Source organism: Muntiacus reevesi, chromosome 4 (genome assembly GCF_963930625.1).
Source record: "Muntiacus reevesi chromosome 4, mMunRee1.1, whole genome shotgun sequence".
In the NCBI taxonomy this organism is placed as follows: Eukaryota; Metazoa; Chordata; class Mammalia; order Artiodactyla; family Cervidae; genus Muntiacus; species Muntiacus reevesi.
The window spans coordinates 90,985,177-91,004,870 of record NC_089252.1 but is presented as its reverse complement, the minus strand read 5'-3'; the positions used below and the strand labels follow the sequence as shown (position 1 = coordinate 91,004,870).

Below are 19,694 nucleotides of genomic sequence, written 5' to 3'. Positions count from 1 at the left end.
ATATAAAACATACCAACTGAAAATGGGTACTACAAATCTTGTAGAAACTTGAGGATTTTATGAAGCTGCTTAAATGTTATGGGATGATTCTCCAATGATTCTCATACAAAGGTGCTATGAAATGTACATCTAGTAGGATTGAAAAGGCACACAGTTGGAAAAGACATAAATCAGCAAAAGTAGGTAAATGCATAGGTGTGCCAGAAGAGAAAAATCTGAATATTTCAGGACTAACAGAGGCTTTGGGAACACATGTGAACATAGTTAGTATTTTATAAAAATAATGTGCTTTATAATTTGCTATGACAATGACAAGATATCAGGCTTTTATTTTTTTTTAAGAAATTCAATTCTATTCTAAATGCTGAAATTTCTAGAGATAATTTACATAAATATGTATATTGATTTATGTGATTTTAGAAAGTCAGTGCTGTTCACTAATGCTCATACTATAACACAGTCATGATGAAAGCTTTGTCATATAAAAGTATTTACCTTTACTGCGTAATAATGGACTCCATAGGTTGGCAGAGCTTCTACTATTTTCATATACCTATGAAAAATGAATGTATGTTATAACCTCTTATTAAATTAGTTAGAGGGCCCTTTTGGGAAAAGTGATCTAAAGAAACACCATTTGTATCTAGTTTACTCATTAAAACCACTTCTTTAACTAAAGGCAGAAATAGAATAAACCACTCTAGGGAGTAATACATTTTACCTTACTCAAATGTTAGAAGGTTGTTAACAAAAATTCAATTTCAAAAAGCTAGAGGAAATATTATTTCCTGCATATTAAAATTTCTATGGCTCAGAAACATATTATACTTTATTATAAACACAAATTGCAAGTATATTTTTAAACTAGCACTTAATGATGCAAGACATTAGAATCAACTTTTGAGTCTTGCTCATAATAAGTAAACATAAAGGTAATCTATATATTGATGGTGGTACACTTTTAGAAATTAAGTCAAACCTCTTAGAAATACATGCTTTAAAAGAGTAAGTTTTATTATATGTAAGCCTGATTTTTAAAAATATGTACTCCCTCAAAAACGTTAAAGTGGTTATATACCTCTTAATTCAACAAGTATTTATTCTTTTAAGACTTTATGTTGTTGTTGTTTAGTTGCTCAGTTGTGTCTGACTCTTTCATGACCCCATGGACTGTAGCCTGCCAGGCTTCTCAGTCCATGGGGTTTCCCAGGCAAGAATCATGGAGTAGGTTGGCATCTCCTTCTCCAGGGGATTTTCCTGACCCAGGGATCAAACCCGCATCTCCTGCATTAGCAGGCAGATTCTTTACCACTGAGCCACCAGTGTAGCCCTTAAGAGTTTACGGAGTGGACTAAATTGTGTAAGCTTTCCTTTCTGCCCACGAAAAACTGAGACTCCTGTATGATACAAGTTTAACATTTTGAAGATCAGTGGCTCTGGACCTTGTAATCAATAAACGTGATAATTTTTCAAAGTAAAAGGTCTACATGTAAGTGAATATAAAAAGTTAAGTAGATGTGCCAAGTCCAGGTAGCAATTACACTGCACAGCCAGGATTCTCACACAAAGTGAGTTGGATTCCACAGTCTAGAGCCTTAACTACTGACTTAGACAGTCTCTTACTTGGACCCATAACGATAATGATCAAAGGAAGTAAGAAGATACTGCATTTAATCAAGAACAGTTCATAATATGCTCATTAACCTAACCTAAAATCATTCATGGAAATTGCTGTTCCTTTTTATTTTAAAGTTCAGAAGATGGGCACAAATCAGGGATTCAGCTTTGGAACTGCTAACTTCTGATTTCTGCCTTGAAGATCACAGCAGGTATACTGTAATAAAAAGGAGATGAGTGCAAGAGCAGGGATGTGGGAGGAATCTATACCTGGCAGGGGAATAGTGATCACCAAGTCCTTATTTCACTTCTCACATGATTTGCGCTATATTTGGCAGATTTACAAAAATACACCAAAAAAACACCTTCTATCATCATAAAAGTTATTCCACAATTAATATAGGAATAATGCTATATTAGTTTTTACAACTTAAAAATTATAAATTTAGTTTCTATAATTTAAAAACTTTAATGTAGCTTGTGAACTGTTCTTAATAAATAATGGATACTCTGTACATCTAAAATGTAGAAATCTATCATTACAGTCTGCTGTTTGTACCACAAAGAAACAGATTATCCAACCCAGCATGGTGTGTTCCACCCAAAATAGAGTCGCCAATCAGGCGACCAAACATGGCCTCCAGACAGGTACTGTCTGCCCCACATTGTACTAAAATTTCTTAACATGACTTTGTAAGTTTTAAAATTAGGATTTAATGTAAAGTAATTAGCCTCCAATTAAAATAAATAAAAAAAAATTAGGATTTAAAAATTGTAATTTCCTTTCTTTCTTGAAAAACATTAGAAGATTTGGCAACATTATGCCTGAATGCTGAGGCTGAGTAGCCTTGTCTCCAGCCAGGTCAAAAGCTCTCTAATTCACCACAGTCACCACAATCTCATTTTTGTTACCTGCCTGACATTGGCAGGCATCTGAATTGATGACACCAAAGTACAGAATAGCCCATGAAGTTTTGTAATTCATGGTAAGATACTTCTAGCCAGGTACTATATGCACACAAACTATACAACAGAAATCATTTCAGATGACTTTCTCAAACAGAAGACATTACAACTATATCTTCAGAAAGATACTTACTGAACGACAGCTTGACCCCGGGTCAGACCTTTGATTTTCAAATAATGTTCAATTACTCTGTCCTCACTGTAAAACAAGGAAATGAAAAGTACAGCAATATACGACTGTATTAACTACAGATTCTATTTCAAGATTTTCAGGTAGCCACTGAAAATACTTGAGAAAGAAGGAAGGCCTAGATCAACTTGTTCAGGAGACAGAAGCTGGTTGACTTGTTTTTGTAGGACACAGACTCTTGAACCTCAGACATTTGACTACCTTGTCTTGACTATTTACAATTTTATATAACTTACTTATGTGTAAATTTTTAAAACTTTAAGTTAGAAAAAATATCAATGTTTGGATATTATTGATATCTATTATTGATATATATAATATCAGTAATATAAAAGTAATATCAATTCATCAAATGAAAAACTAATATTTTCTCCCATAACTGATGGAATATAATAAATACAAAATAATATTATTAAATGCTAGAGAGACTTGCTTGGGAAATTAAAAGTTTTTAAAGAGATTAGCAGGTGAAAGGTATTACAGACATTTTCCTTAAACTGCTTAGATTTAGAAAGAATTAAAGATGCTTCTGAGTGAGTGTTCAATCTAAAATACTCTAATCTCTTGACTCGTGCACATAATACCTTAAGAGAAAGCCCTTCATTATTGTCTTAGGATAAAACTTTTTGACTAGAAAGGGGAAAAACGGGTGAACTCTGATCACCTTTGACACCATTCAGTTATTTATCCTCCTTTCAGACTGGTAGCTTGTTAGTCACATCTGAAGTATAACTGAGAAGAATAAATGTTTTTATCTCTATATAACCAATAATCAACAGTAATTGGTCTTTGCTTTTTACTCTTAAGAAACTATCACTTAACAATGATTCATTTAAAAGGTCCCAGATTCACGATGCAATGTTAGCCTCAGCACTCACTCTCATTATTGACTTGGGAAATATTCCAACTTTCATATTATAGCTCATTCATGGTGAATATTTATTTTGTAACCAGTTTTTTAGTGGAAAGGAAAACCATCTCCAGGATTCACAGCCTTAAATCGAGGAAAATATATTTAAAGGGAATGTAAGTAGTTTAAGGGGAGAAAACATACTTCTTTAGGAAAAGCGTTGCATGGGAGATGGGTACTATGGGGTTCATTAAAACACAAACAAAGAAAACAACTCAAAATAGACAATGACTCCTGGCTGTAGATGAAAACTCTGATCATTCAGGTTGTTTCTGTTCATTACAAACACCTCTGTTCAAGGAAATCTGTCTCTTATACCACTTGCATTGTACTCCTCCAGATGAGGGCTGTCTTACACAGTGAGTGCACATATACTAAGCATGATTCGCTTAACAGCACTCTACAAATCTTTTATGCACTTGAATGGAAAGGCAAATGGCTACTCTCCACATATGACGACAAGTCTTGGGATCACTAGAAGGATCAAGGTCTACTTCTTATTAGTCTGACACATATTATAGGCAATTCGACATTTCCCTCACTTCTATTTCTTGCAGTCTCCTGAGGAGCATGTAATTCTCAATGGAGGCCGTGGCAATGGGGTCATGGGCCATCTTGACTCAGCTTACCAGTAAGCAAGGGAGGGATGTTCCTGCAGAGTTTTGGTTGGAAAAGCTGGAAGTGTCTTTAAATCTTTCCTGGCATTTTCATCACTAAAAAGAAAAGTAATACAGTATGTCAACTGCTGTTACTTAAATGATTATCCAAGCTGGTCATCAGGTGAAATCTGAAAAGTAACAAGTATAGCACATTTGTTGTTGTTTAGTAGCTCAGTTGTGTCTGACTCCTTTGTGACATGTGACCCCATGGACTGTAGCCCACCAGGCTCTTCTGCCCATGGATTTCCCAGGCAAGAATATTGGAGTGGAATGTCATTTACTTCTCTAGGGTATCTTCCTGACCCAGGGACCGAACCCATGTCTCCTGCATTGGCGGGCGGATTCTTTACCACTGAATCACCTGGGAAACCCAACGATAGTACACTGGATTGTGTCAAATGTTATTGGCAGCAAATATAAGACAATATACTTTAACTAAAGACAGTGCCCAAATGGAAAACCAAGTCATCTGATGAGATTTTTGAGGCTTTTACAAAGACCAAAGAAAATTAAAATAATGTTAAATTGCCATAATCTCAGTTTCCTTACAAACTCACAGCTGTTTTCATTGTGTATTTCCTATATGTATCTATTTTATTACAAAAGTATTACTATAATTGTGCATATTTCATATTCTGTTTTTATACAGCATGTTTCAAATGTCATTATATACTTTCTCCATGTTCCTATAGCACCCTCATAATTATCTTTAGTGTCTACATAATATTCACAACATAAGGACACTAGATATTCTAAAAGCATTCACACAGTATTACCACTTTTTCATAATATGTATTATTGCAATAAAAAGATGTGTGTAGACCTTTCTGTTACTTCCCTACCACTTTCTGGAATAAAATGAACAAAGTTGGCCATCTGTGGACATCAGAAGATGACTTGAAAAATGTGCTTCTAATGAAACCTAAGTGAAAGTTGCTCAGTTGTGTCTGACTCTTTGCGACCCCACGGACTACACAGTTCATGAAATTCTCCAGGTCAGAATCCTAGAGCGGGTAGCCTTTCCCTTCCCAGGGGATCTCCCCAATCCAGGGATCGAACCCAGGTCTCTCGCATTGCAGTCGGATTCTTTACCAGCTGAGCCACAAGGGAAGCCAAATGAAACCCAAGATGTCCCTCAAATTGTATCAAGTTAACTAAAATGTACCTTGCGAAACATCAGCTCATTTTAAAATGGCAAGATTTGGGGCACATAGGCAGTATTCTATAAAAAACCATCAATGGAATACAGTCTTTAAAAACTGTGAATCATTATGTTATACACATGAAATGTATAATATTTCAAATCAACAATATCTTGATCAAGAACAATGACTTTTGAGAACAAAACTAAAAAAAAAAAAAAGAAAGAAACAGGCAAAATTGTGGCTGTCCAAAGAGAAGGGTGTGGTCTTTAAGGAACTTAACGCCAAGGGAGAACAGGGAGCATGACTCAGTCATAGTTCGTCCTGTCCTGTATGATACAAAATACTCTTAAATTGCTCCAGGTATTTAAGAAAGCAGTTTCCGCTGAAACAGACATGACTCTCAAAAGAATCCACTGGAGCTTAAGCTAAGTGCATTAAAGAGCAAAATCCTGACCACCCTGGCATTTCTCAAACACAATACTGGTAACTCTTCCTCTTACTTTCCACCTCCTCATAACTTTGCCACTAGCTACGGCCTCCTAGCTGGTGCTAGTGGTAAAGAACCCACCTGTCAATGCAGGAGATAGAAGAGACACGGGTTTGATCCCTGGGTTGGGAAGATCCCCTGGAGAAGGGCATGGCAGCCCACTCCGGTATACACAGGGTCACAAAGAGATGGACACGACTGAAGTGACTTAGCACACACGCACCCTTTGTTGAGGTTACCAAGAGCTAGGCACCGTGGAAAGCACTTGGAGGGCACTGTTCACTCATGAAAGTCCATCACAACTCTTCCCATGTGCTAAGTACTATTATTTAGCCAGACTATTTTATGGCGGGTCGGGGGTGGGGAGTGGAGCGCTGGGGTGGAGGGACGGGGCCTCCTAGGTGGCTCAGTGGTAAAGAATCTGCCTGACAAGGCAGGAGACATGGGTTTGATCCCTGGATCGGGAAGATTCCCCGGAGAAGGAAATGGCAACCCACCCCAGTATTCTTGCCTGGGAAATCTCATGGACAGAGGCGCCTGGCGGGCTACAGTCCAGAGGGGTGGGAAGAGGGTCGTACACAACCTAGTGACTAAACATCAACTTCACAGGTAAGAGTGTAAGGTTCAGCGAGGCTAAGCCTCTTGTTCAATGCCTCATAGCTATTAGGAGGAGGAGCCAGAAGGCGTCAAAGGCCAAGACCCACATAGAATAATTACAGTATTCTATCACCTGATTCCCTGACAGATTCCCAGAGCAGTGTCCTAGAAAGCCCAGACAATATTCTCATCTCTAGCAAAGCAGAGCTCCCCCTTCACCCTCACCCCCACTTACAGATGAAACCTCTGAACCAATTAGTTTCAAAAGCCATCATTCAAGCATTTTTACATTTGCTTCCCTGAGGTTTGCCCCAGTGTGAATTGTGATGTTGGAAGAGATGAACTTGCAAGTGGAGGATGAAACATTGAACTCAAAGTCAATCTCCTCCCAAAGCATTCATCCAGTCCTCCTAGATCTAACGTCACAGGTCAAACTGGGGAACCAAACATGGCGTGCTGACTGGTTTTGTTTGGCCCCGGTTGCACTGTGCTGGATTAGAAACTGCTCTCTCCTGTCACCTGATGAGGTGTGGTGTGAGTGGTTCTCCTTCAGTGTCTATAGAAGGTCTGTTTACTGGTTTTATCAAAGTTTCTCCACCAGGCCACAGGGCAATCAAGTGAACCCACTGAGCAACCTCTACATAAATTTACCATCTTCCAGTGAGAATAGACAGAGTATCACCTAGCTGGGAGATAGTATGATCTGCACCTGTCAATGCTACAAAACCAGGCTTGTGGCCCTCCCTAAAGGTGAAAGATCCGGCTTTACAAATCACTCCAGGAAATGAAAAGTCACTTGGCTCCCGTTCTTACATAAGGATAAATCTCTCCATTCATTTGAAATCTGAGCAGTATGATCACATTGACAATCTGGGGAAACCGGTTTGAGCTTCCTGAAAACGAAAATATACCACAGTCCAATTTAATCAAAGGAAAGGTCATCTGTCAACTCCCACAATGATATTTATTTTTCTTAATCATTTCTTTTATCCTCTGTCATTCAAATCCCATTTCCTTTTCAAAGAGGCTGGCTTATGAATTTTTTTGTCAAGGGCAAATACATGTATATGTTCTTAAGTGACAGGCTAAAGATAATACCTTTTGTTATTAATCATCACCACCATCCACAAGTGTGTTATCTTCTGGGTTCATGTGAACTGCATGCTGAGTTTCAAGAATTCAACCTTGCATTTACTTATTTCTTTGGATTAGAGTTAATATTGTGGTGATCAAGACCTCACTAGAGTAGAAGAGAAGCTGCTATTTACCAAAAATTCACTCATTCATTTAGCAAATATGTATTATGTGTATACTCATTCGAGCATGTAGAAACAAGTGTGATAGGATGGAGTTGCATTAAAAAAAAATTTGTGTTAATTCTTAAAATTAATTTTTACTAGAGTAGTTGTTTTAAAATGCTGTTAGTTTCTTGTTGTATGGTAAAGTGGATCAGTCATACATATATATATATATACACACACATACACTCTAATTTTATATTTCCTTCCAATTTCGGTCACCACAGGATATTGAATAGAGTTCCCTGTGCTGTACAGTAGGTTCTCATTAGTCATTTATTTTAAACATTGCAGTATATTTGTGTCAGTTCCAATCTCCCCATCCAGCCCACCCTCCCATCCGCTGCCTCGGTAATTGTTTGTTCTCTATTTCATGATATTGCTTTTAAGTTATGCAAATGTATTCAGCCAAAAGAGAGGAGAAAGGGGGAAGAAATAGGGGGGAAATTCTATCCATCATTCTATTCAAAAGCTCATTGTTGAGAATAAGTATGAAATGGAAGGTTTGAAGTTGCTTCCCTTTACGATGATTTTAGTTCCTATGTCCGTAAAGCACCAGCTTCTCAACATACTGAGAGTTTTCTATTGTAGTGTTTAAGCATTTAATACATGCTCGCTAATCATAAGAAACTTGTGTATTTAAGTGCTTAACTTAAGAAACAGCTAAGTGTTTCAAACGGAGGAAAATACTACCTGATGAATTTTGGTCTTCGACAGGTCACCTTCCCAACACATTTTCAAAAGTAATTTTAACTATGCACGATTAGAACCTACCCCAGTTCTAAGATGTGATGTTATATATCTGGAAATGATGACTGAATAAATCAATAAATTACCAAAGGTTAATCATGAGTCCGCATCCTAAATTACAATGAATATTCATTCATTAAGACTTCTTTTGGGTACTAATCAATCACTGAGAAGCAACAAAAATGAGCATTAATAGGCTTAGGGATCATTTTAAGGAGAGTTTAGATTACTTTAAAAGGAATACACTTGAATAGGTAGAGCATAAAGGATCTGGGGGGCCATGAAACTATCCTGAATAATACTGTAATCATGGATATATGACATGCATTTGTCAAAAGCTATAGCATCAGTACAACACAGAATCATAATGTGACTATGAACTTTCTGTTCAGTTCAGTCACTCAGTCATGTCTGACTCTTTGCAAACCCATGGACTGCAGCACGCCAGGCCTCCCTGTCCATTACCAACTCCCGGAGTTTACTCAAACTCATGTCCATTGAGTCGGTCATGCCATCCAACCATCTAATCCTCTGTTGTCCCCTTTTCTTCCCGCCTTCAATCTTTCCCAGCATCAGGGTCTTTTCAAATGAGTCAGTTCTTCACATCAGGTGGCCAAACTATTGGAGTTTCAGCTTCAACATTAGACCTTTCAATGAACACTCGGGACTGATCTCCTTTGGGATGGACTGGTTGGATCTTCTTTCAGTCCAACGAACTCTCAAGAGTCTTCTCCAACACCACAGTTCAAAAGCATCAATTCTTCAGGACTCAGCTTTCTTTATAGTCTAACTCTTGCATCCATACATGACTACTGGAGAAATCATAGCCTTGACTAGACGGACCTTTGTTGGCAAAGTAATGTCTCTGCTTTTTATGTCATAACTTTCCTTCCAAGGAGTAAGTGTCTTTTAACTTCATGGCTGCAATCACCATCTGCAGTGATTTTGGGGCCCCCCAAAATAAAGTCAGCCACTGTTTCCACTGTTGCCCCAACTATTTGCCATGAAGTGATGGAACCAGATGCCATGATCTCAGTTTTCTGAAAGCTGAGCTTTCAGCCAACTTTCTCACTCTCCTCTTTCACTTTCATCAAGAGGCTCTTTAGTTCTTCTTTGCTTTCTGCCATAAGGGTGGTGTCATCTCCATATCTGAGGTTATTGATATTTCTCCCAGCAATCTTGAACTAGTAATGTATCAATACTGATAATTTGAAACAAATGTACGATACTAATGCAAGATGTTACTGATGGGGAAACTGAAGAGAAGGGAGAGGGGAGGAGAGAAGATAAATATAAATAAATATATATATATTTTCTGTTCAACTCTTGTGTAAACCAAAAACTACCCTTAAAAAATAAAGCCTACTAATTCAAAAAAAAAAAGGTTAAAAAAGAAATCAACTTTCAATTAGTGGTTCTTAACTGGGGCAACTTTGCTCCTCAGGGGATATTTAGCAATGTCTTAAGACATTTAGTCACACCTGGGGAAGGAAGTGTTACTGGCAGCCACTGAGTGGATGCCAGGATGCTACTATACAGGCTACAATACATAGGACAGGTCCCAGCAACAAAGAATTATCTTGCCCCAATTGTCAATACTGTTGAGGTTGAAAAACTCTCACCTGGATTCTTATAAAACTACTGATAATCCAACCCTAAAACTTCTAATTGCATCTTTTAGACTTGAAGAAATTTTCTCTTTTGTCATCGTTAAGACTATCAAGACATTAGAATATAAAAGTATATCAGATGCAAGTGTCTAACAGGAGCCATGGGAGAGAGGCACTAGAAATCCATCTGCGTAAGCTAGCTGAGAAGGGCAAGTCAAACTCAGCAGCAGACACAGGGACAGTGGGGCCTGATGGGGAGTGTGAGGAAGAGAACGTTGCCCACCTGAAGTATTACTTGGAATACAGATTTGACTGTGTGAGACAGAGATCAACACTTTGGTTAATTTCTCTTGATATAAAAGTCAGAGCTGGAATAACATGAAGTATTCAGGGGCCCAATCTCTTCTCCTGTTGCTTCACCATTCCTGGAGTGCTGCTATCCTTCATGTAATCCAAGATTGCCCATCACCATACCCACATTTTAGCTATCAGCTAGGGGAGAAAGAATAAAGGAGGACATACCCACTCTGTTACAGGCAGAACCTGAAAGCTGCCCACCTCCCCTAATCCCACTGGCCAGAATAATCGCAAGGCTCCTGCTAACTGCGAGGGACACTGGGATGTGTAAGTCTTTATTTGGGCAGCCACATGCATCGTCAAAAATTCTCCTAATATGGAGAAAAGGAGACTGGATACTGAGGAAACAGACACCACTGCTGATGGGGACACACTGCTCAGATCCAGGTCTTTTGTGTCACATGGGAATACAGATCCACTCCTGCCTAATAATGATTACACTTGTTTTGAAAAGGGGCAAAATCTCAGATTTTTACCTAGAGCATCTGAATTTCAAAATATTGCCTCAATCAGTTAAAAAAAAAAAGTCAAAATAAAAAGTAAAACATTGTGCATGTCCTATAAAACATATATACCAGCAGACCATGACCATTACTTTGCAATTTCTGGCATAAACTATTAGAAGAGCATGTATAGTTCTCAGTTCAACTTGGTTTCCAGTTTCAGATAATTTATTTACAGTGCAAAGTGTCAGTAGGGCATGATTAAATGAGAAACATAAATAATTTTGACAAATGTGGAATCTGGACCATTTCAAAAGATTACTCTCAGGAAAAAACAGAGCCTTATTTCTTTATGTTTGAGAAGGTGCCTATTAATCCTCCAAATCTGTTCCTTTGCGCTATTGCAAAACATCCTTTCCCGTGAACACATAGTATCACTTTTCTGAAAGAATGCATTTAGTACAGGAAACCTCTTAACAAGTCACCACCAACAAGGAGTGGACTGAGCTGAGGAGCTGGCTGTGACACTGGAGGACCAAGAAGATACAAAGATGGCTGAGATGGATGCCCGGCAGTGAAAGGGCTTGCATCTCTCAACAAGCAGTGCACAAGTAGAAACCCAGATGGCCAACAGGCAGAATCAAGTGTCCACCTTTACAGGAACTCAGGGGAACACACAGTAAACCTTTAATGGATTACCACTTTGTACCAGACTGCACAGAGGTTACGTCAAGATGTTTGGCAATAGGAACTCCCATCCATCCATGATGGAAAACTCTATTGATATGATCATTTTGGAAATCTGCATACCCCACGACCCAGAGATCTTTTCCTAGGTACATCTCTAGAGGAACTTACACAAAAGAATAAAGTTGATAACAGCATTTTCCACAGTAAGACAAAGAAAACAACCCAAATATCCCATGACAGTAGAAATGATAAAATTATAGTATTCATAATGGAATGCCATATAGCAAAGAAAATACAGTTTAGCTTCACACAATATGGTGAATCTCACAAACATTAAGCAAAGAATCAAGACTCAAAGTAATATATACATCACCATCTCCTGTATATATGTTCGAAAGCAAGCAAAATGAATACGGAGGATCATACACAGGTGACACAAAATAAAGCAAAACAAGAAAATAAGCTCCCTAGAGTCAGAGTACAACCAGGGAAAGAGACACTGTTTACTGGGGGTGGGGTGGGGGGAGGGGGGCACTGGTACACGATGGGCATGGGGTGGGGTCCTGGCAACATTCCTCACTGGGTGTGGTTACGTGTCTGTGCAACTTCTAATCTGTTTTTTAAACCATTCATACATGTTTTATGAATTCTTCCTGGTGATTATCAGTTCAGTCACTCAGTCATGTCCTCCTCTTCGTGATACCATGGACTGCAGCACGGCAGTCCTTCCTGTCCATCACCAACTCCCAGAGCTTACTCAAGCTCATGTCCATTGAGTCGGTGATGCCATCCAACCATCTCTGTCATCCCCTTCTCCTCCCACCTTCAATCTTTCCCAGCACCAGGGTCTTTGTCAGTTCTTTGCATCAGGTGGCCTAAGTACTGGAGTTATAGCTTCAGCATCAGAACTTGCAATGAATATTCAGGACTGATCTTCTTTAGGATGGACTGGTTGCATCTCCTTGCAGTCCAAGGGACTCTGAAGAAACTTCTCCAACACCGCAGTTCAAAAGCATCAATTCTTCAGCGCTAAACTTTCATTATAGTTCAACTCTCACATTCATACATGACTACTGGAAAAACCATAGCTTTGACTAGACAGACTTTTGTTGGCAAAGTAATGCCTCTGCTTTTTAATATGCCGTCTAGGTTGGTCATAGCTTTTCTTCCAAGGAGCAAGTGTCTTAATTGTCACCATCTGCAGTGATTTTGGAGACCACAAAAATAAAGTCTGTCATTGTTTCCACTGTTTCCCCATCTACTTGCCGTGAAGTGATGGGACCAGATGCCATGATCTTAGTTTTCTGAATGTTTTAAGCCAACTTTTTCACTCTTCTCTTTCACCTTCATCAAGAGGCTCTATAGTTTTTCTTCACTTTCTGCCATAAGGGTGGTGCCATCTGGTGACATAATTCACATCCAGTGATCTGGGTGATATAATTCACATCAAAAACTAAGTCAAATATGACTAGTGGGTGAAAGGTAGGGTGCTGGTGGGCAAGTTCAGTGCCCGTTAGAGGGCAAGTGTTAGAAACACCAAGGCATTGCTTTCAAGTTCATCCCGATCCTTTTCAGAGTTTAGAACCAGGCAAGATTTCAACTGTAAGTGGACTGACAGTAGCTGAATGCTTATTTGTTCACCCCCTGAAGAACCGCAGCTGGGGAATTTGCCTTGGAGCTGACCTCATGGATCCTGCGAGTGGGTGGAGGAAGAGCCGGGGAGGCCCTCCCCTCCCGGGGCCGACAGACAGGCAGGCAGGCAGAGCGGGAGGCTGGGTTGATATGAATGAGGAGTGACCTCAGAATCCCCAGAGAGGGCCCCCAACCAGCTGGGTGTAAGCAAGCCTGGGCCGAGATGTCTCTGCCTCTCCCCAGGAGTAAACACACTCACTCTTTGTGGACGTTCTTGAGCCTCATGCAGTGAGTGGAAGCGTTATTTTAAAGACTCACTTGACTAGAACTGCCAAGAAGGACTGCTTTTTTCAAGTCCCAGCCAGAGACAATGCCCATAAATCTACAGGACTTTCTACTTATTGGTAACAAACCAGAAATTGCTATTCTTCATCCTTTCAACAGGAATTCAGATGCTACAATGAAGAACGCTGCGGTTTATCTGATGACTTAGGCTAAACCCCTGCCCCGGCCCCCGTCATCAGGTATTCCAGGTTCGTATTCTGACAGCTTTCTGAAAGGAAGAGGCCCAGGACCCACCGTTACCGTTTAGCCACTGGCGGCTCCTTCTGCCTTGATGATTCCTTTTGGCATTCCCAAGAACCCCCTTTCACGGGCTTTTGTTTTTCTTTCCTGATCTCACAAGCCCTGGAGGAATGTGCCAACCTCACCCCTTTCTGAGACAGCCACGTGGCTGGCAAAACTGAGGCCATCCTTTGTGTGTGCTGGAGCAGTTGTGTGGAAACAGCCACCCCCAGGAGATGTGTGCACCTGTTTGTGCCTAGTTGAGGACTTGCCCACAGTTACAATCAGCCACCTGCCGTGCTGAGGCTGGAGGGCAAGGGAGTTCAGGCAATTAGCACACGGCTGCTGGCCGTTCTGGAGCAAACCAATCACTGAAAAGAGATCCCTTGAAGATGGTAATTGTCAGTGTTTGGTGTGGGGCATCCCTAGGTTTCTAAAACAGTTTAAAAAAAAAGGCCAAGCCTCAAACTTTCCTTTTCTTTTCAATGCTAAAGCTCTTCCTTATCTGAAAAGCATAATGACCCATGGAAATGAGTGTCAACTGTCACCAAGACAAAAATTAAGCTCTTTAGGAAATAATCTGGGACTGGAGTCTTCTCACCCACACATAAGCATAACTCAAAATCCATGTTTCATTAAATGTATGTTCTTGTTTAGTCCCTCAGTCGTGTCTGACTCTTTGTGACCCCATGGACTGTAGCCCACCAGGCTCCTCTGTCCATGGAATTCTCCAGGCAAGGATACTGCAGTGGGTTGCCAACCTATTCTCCAGGGGATCCTCCCAACCCAGGGATTAAACCCAGGTCTGCTGCATTGCAGGCAGATTCTTTACCACTGAACCACTAGGGAAGTCCCACTGAATACATATACAAATATAAAAAAGCTATAGTTAATACCTGTTGAACACTCAAGATAAAGTCTATCAGGCAGCCTAAGGGGTCTCTGAGAATCCAAGCAAGTTGTCACAGCTGGGAGCTCTATTTAATACTGTGCTCTGTGCAAACTAAAGATTTACTGTCATTAGGAACTGGTGTAAATTAGAAACATTTGCCAGTCTTCTGGAATTGCCTGCACAGAGGTTGGTGATAAGCCACTTCCTTATCTGTGCTTGTTGGAGAGGCTGACGTGGCTGTCAAAGTTTTGCACTAAACTGAAGGAATGGGCCATGGCAATGATTACAACAGCCAGAAAAAGTGTATTTAATGTTTGTTAAAAGGTGTAACAGCTGTCAACACAACTACTAAAGCATTCCAGGTGGATCTGGTCTTTTCGGATGTGTGTATGTCTGCTCAGTCATGTCAGACTCTTTGTGATTCATGGACTGTAGCCCACCAGGCTCCTCTGTCCATGGAATATTCCAGGCAAGAATACTGGAGTGGTGTTATTTCCTCCTCCAGGGGATCTTCCAGACCCAGGGATCAAACCTGCATCTACTGCATTGGCAGACAGATTCTTTACCACTAGGGCCACCTGGGAAGCCCTGACGGCTGACTTAACCATGGTATTATTAGAAGGATCTTGGATACAGAACATAAGCACTAATTTCCTCAACTGTGATATCAGTGTTGGTCAACACTTTGGTGGTTAGTGATTTAAGATATATTATCAGTTTACTTAGAGCATTTTTTCACTGGCCAGATCCTTCACATCACCCTTTCTTAATTAAAAGAAAAAAAAAATCATGTTTCTTTCAGTTATCTGGGAACTTGGCCTTCAATGATGAATCTAGTTCATTACCTTCTTGACTGTATAACTAGGGAATTCTAACATTTCTCTCCACTAATTCCCAGTTAAAGGGATATTAAAGGTTGTCAAGCATGAGAAAACACAGTAGTTCTCACAAGCCCCTGGCCAGCAGCATGAGCACTATCTGAGGATGTGTTAGAAAGGCAAATTCTGGGGCCCCACTCCAGACCTACAGAACCAGAAGGGCTGAAGGTGGGACCCAGCAATCCGTTTAACAAATGACTTGAGAACCACCGGAACAGAGTAACAGAATGAACACATAATGCGAACATAGGGAGGTTTTCAAGAAAGAGATAACAATCTACAATTTAAAACAGGAAAGAAGGTCAAAGAGGCTAAGGAAGCCCAGTAGGTTGGTTTCAGGAGACCGGAGGCCCTCGTTATTTAGTTACTCAGGCATGTCCAACTCTCTGAGACCCCATGGACTGTAGCCCACCAGGATCCTCTGTCCATGGGATTTTCCAGGCAAGAATACTGGAGTGGGATGTCATTTCCTCTTCCAGGGGATCCTCCTGATCCAGGGATGGAGTCTGCATCTCCTGCATTGCCAGGCGGATTCTTTATCACTGAGCCAGCTGGGAAGCCCCTTCCAAGGCTGACCCAGCAGTTATACAGACAGAGTAGGTACCTCCATTCAATCCGTAAAAAGAAATGCTCACACCCACTGAACATTATTAGGCTTCAGAGACTGGGCTAAAACTTCTCTACAGGTTCTGCTATTATCACCATCCCTGTTACATAGATGTGAAAACTGACATTTAAAAGAGATTTCATTTAAACTCAGCAAGAAAGTAGCAGATACGACTCCAAGCCTACACTTGGACAGCTCTGCCTAACTTCTATAGTTTCAAAATGAAGGGACAGAAAACAAGGAAGGAGAGGAAAGGAGAAAAGAGAAGGCTTTTGCCAGCTTAACTTGAGGTTTTGGAATTTGTAATTATGGTGGCCACTCATTGATTCTACTAAACTTAGTTTCTGGGGTGAAGAAAGGTTGCTTTTTTAAAACTAGATAATCTGATTTTAGATGGTGAGGGACAGGGAGGCCTGGTGTGCTTCAGCCCATGGATTGCAAAGAGTGGACAAGACTTGATGACTGAACAACATAATCTGGTTTAGTAAAAAACTGGATTAAACCACAAAGAACAGATTACAGGTAACCAGACTGAACAGTGTTATCACTCAGTGTTTCTTAAACCAAACCAACTACTGTCTGTAGCTGTCCTCTAATAGCAAAGATACCAAACTTAGTTTAAAAAAAAAAAAAACACAACTTTTTAAGAGCTACAAAAAAAAAAAAAAAAAAAAAACTACAAAATCAGACTCCAGTCATTTTTAGCAGAATTTTAAAACAAGGCACGCAAGCCCACCTGAGAAGCCCAACATCCAACAAAGGTTCCTTAAACCACACAGGTGTTCCTAATGCCCGATTTTTATTTTTCCAACTTCACTGAGTTTGACACGTTTTTTTCCCCCAGCTGTGCTGCCCAGCATGTGAGATCTTAGCTCCCTGACCAGGGATCAAACCTGCACCCTCTGCAGTGGACTCATGTTATCTCAATCGCTGGACTGCTAGGGAAGTCCCTGATGCCCCATTTGCAATCCTAGCTAAAAAGTTCATAGTAAATTCTCAACCCTTGACGAGCTCTGTTACAGGATAGAGAGCTTGGGAGCAGCTAGAGAAAGAGGGAAACAAGCGGTCAATCTCATTCATAGTCAATCATATGCCAAGGCAAAAACCTGGGGCTCGGATCTACCCGATTCTAATGCCACCACTGATAACTGCAAACCATTTTTAATAAAACTGCTCAGAGACTGAGACGGTTTCATAATAGCTAAAATAAAGTGCCTGCCTCACTCTCCACCCCTTTAGACCAAACCCTGCCAGCTGGCTAAGAGACCTGAGTTAGTCTGGTCTGACCCCGAGTTGGTAGATGCGGGAAACAGGGCCCAGCGACCTTAAAGGCTTACCAGGGGCCTTTCGCTGAGGCGGCGCTAGATCGAGAGGCCCAGAGGCTGGCTGGCTGGTTCCCAGGACTCCAGGTTGAAGCCCAGCGGCAGCAGGGAAGGAGGAAGGAAGGAGAGGAGGGAACTGGGAAGCTGGGTGGAGAGAGGAGGGGGAGGGGTCGGAAAAGCCAGGCGGGCTGGACCAGACTTCTTCCCTCCCCTCCCAAGTCAGAGGGTCTTTCCATTCTGCGGATTTCCTCCCCACCCCATTTAATCAGGTCTTGATCACACCTCAAGCCAAATCAGGCAGTCGCCTTTTTGGAGTGGAAAGTGAGAACTGAAAGGATTATAGAAGCTAGGGATGCCCCCCATCCATTCTGGGAGAAAGAGGGACACCTCACTTCCTCTTAATCAGATGAAGCTCCTTCTTGGGGGTTCCGGTGTGAGCATACATTGGTTTCTAGCTGCCTTGGACCTCTCTGCTCCCTCACAAGACAATAAATTAGAAACTCCTGTGGCTCTAAAAGAGACAGGGCATGTGCTATGTGGCAGACAAGTGCTCAGCATTTTACTTACACAAAAAGAGAAAAAAAAAAAGGATGTCATTCAATCCTTATACCAAACTGAGGTGTAGGAGTTGTTTCTAACTTACAGATAAGGAAACTGAGGCTTAGAGAGGTCACCCAGCTGCCGGCTGTCCCACCAGAGCTGGTACATGGGCAGCGAGGGTTGGGACACAGGCTACAGTAAAGCCACCACATACTCAGAAACAGACGTGCTCACTGGCTGGCCCTCCAGCTGTGATGTGCAGTAACAAGGTCAGGACCTAGAACTGGGTTCAGTTTCAGGTTTCCATGTTTATAGGACTTAGCTAAACTAACCTATGGAAGCCTCGGTTTCCTCATTATAAAGACAGGGATACTGATGGGTTTTCTGGGATTCTTGGGAAGATGCTATGAAGTTATGTTGCTGTGAAGGCACCTGCCTATGTTTATTAAAAGTATTCTTTCCTTTCTGATCACAGCACAGAAAACCAACAATTATACCAAACACTTTATTTCTACCATCCTCAGAACAAGCTAGGGGTGGCTTCTTACCACTGAGAAGAATCCCTAGTGGGTGATCTAGGTTAGAGTTGCCAGATTAAACATTTAGAACACACACTAAAAAAGTTATCCCTTGTTTATTTTATGTGCTCAGTCTGGCAATCCTAACAGTTGGTAATAAACCACATGGGAAAAGAACTTTGGAAGCAGCTTGGCAAGTCTCTAGTTGAAAGTGGCTTTAGGATTGATTCAACAGAACCCACGGTAACTGGTGGAAGTACAGCCTTAAAACTTGCTCCTCCAACATCATGACCAATCCATGGAATTTGTGTCAGACCCTCCTTATCTCTGCATTCTACCAGAGACAAGAAACCAGCTTGTGTTTGGGAAATACAGCGTCATCTCATCTAGAATTCCTTTGTTAAACTCTTGTCTGTAGTCTAACTTGTAACCAAGGACAAATTACTCTGTCCATCTGGATGCTTGATAGGGATCAACTGTCAAACTACTCTTTTTTTAGATCTGAAGAATTTCTTATAATAATGAAAATGTGATGAGAGATTTTTTTTTCTTCTAAACATTAGCCAGCTTGCCAAGAACTCTGATCCTGTCTACTTTGAAACTTCAAGTCTTTTAGAAGAAATATAATCCAAAAAATGACTTAGGCTGAGAATGAGGTTAACACAAAAATCTGTAAATATTTAAAATAAAAACACTTTAGAAATTCAGAGAGACAGAGGGTGGAATGGTGGTTGCCAGGAGTTGAGGGGAACCCAGTGAAACCCCAAGGTCTGAGCCAGGGCTGATGATATTCCCCTGCTGCCAGAAATAAGAATTATGGGTACCAGGCACAGTTCTAACCCTTTTACAGGCATTTTCTCTCTTGATTTTCATAATGGCCCTAGGAGGTCTAGGTTATGTTATTCCCTATGCCTCGGACCTGGGAGATTATACATACTGAAATCAGAAAAAGGCTAAGAGGTTCCCAGACATATATGCAAAAGGGCTTTTTTGAGAGTTCTGTGTGGTTCTACCTTCATCAA

The 19,694-nt window shown here is 40.7% G+C and overlaps 1 protein-coding gene across 5 annotated transcripts in view; it reads right to left on the bottom strand.

Moving 5' to 3' along the window:
- Positions 1-19,694, bottom strand: part of FRMD4B (FERM domain containing 4B) — a 347,554-nt gene that overhangs the window by 42,893 nt on the left and 284,967 nt on the right. For all 5 annotated transcript variants that reach the window (XM_065933299.1, XM_065933300.1, XM_065933297.1 and 2 more), the window contains 3 exons: positions 4,313-4,396; positions 2,717-2,782; positions 496-553 (listed from right to left, as the gene is read on the bottom strand). In XM_065933299.1, the coding sequence (XP_065789371.1) occupies positions 496-553; positions 2,717-2,782; positions 4,313-4,396 (208 nt within the window). The remainder of the gene's footprint in view (positions 1-495; positions 554-2,716; positions 2,783-4,312; positions 4,397-19,694) is intronic.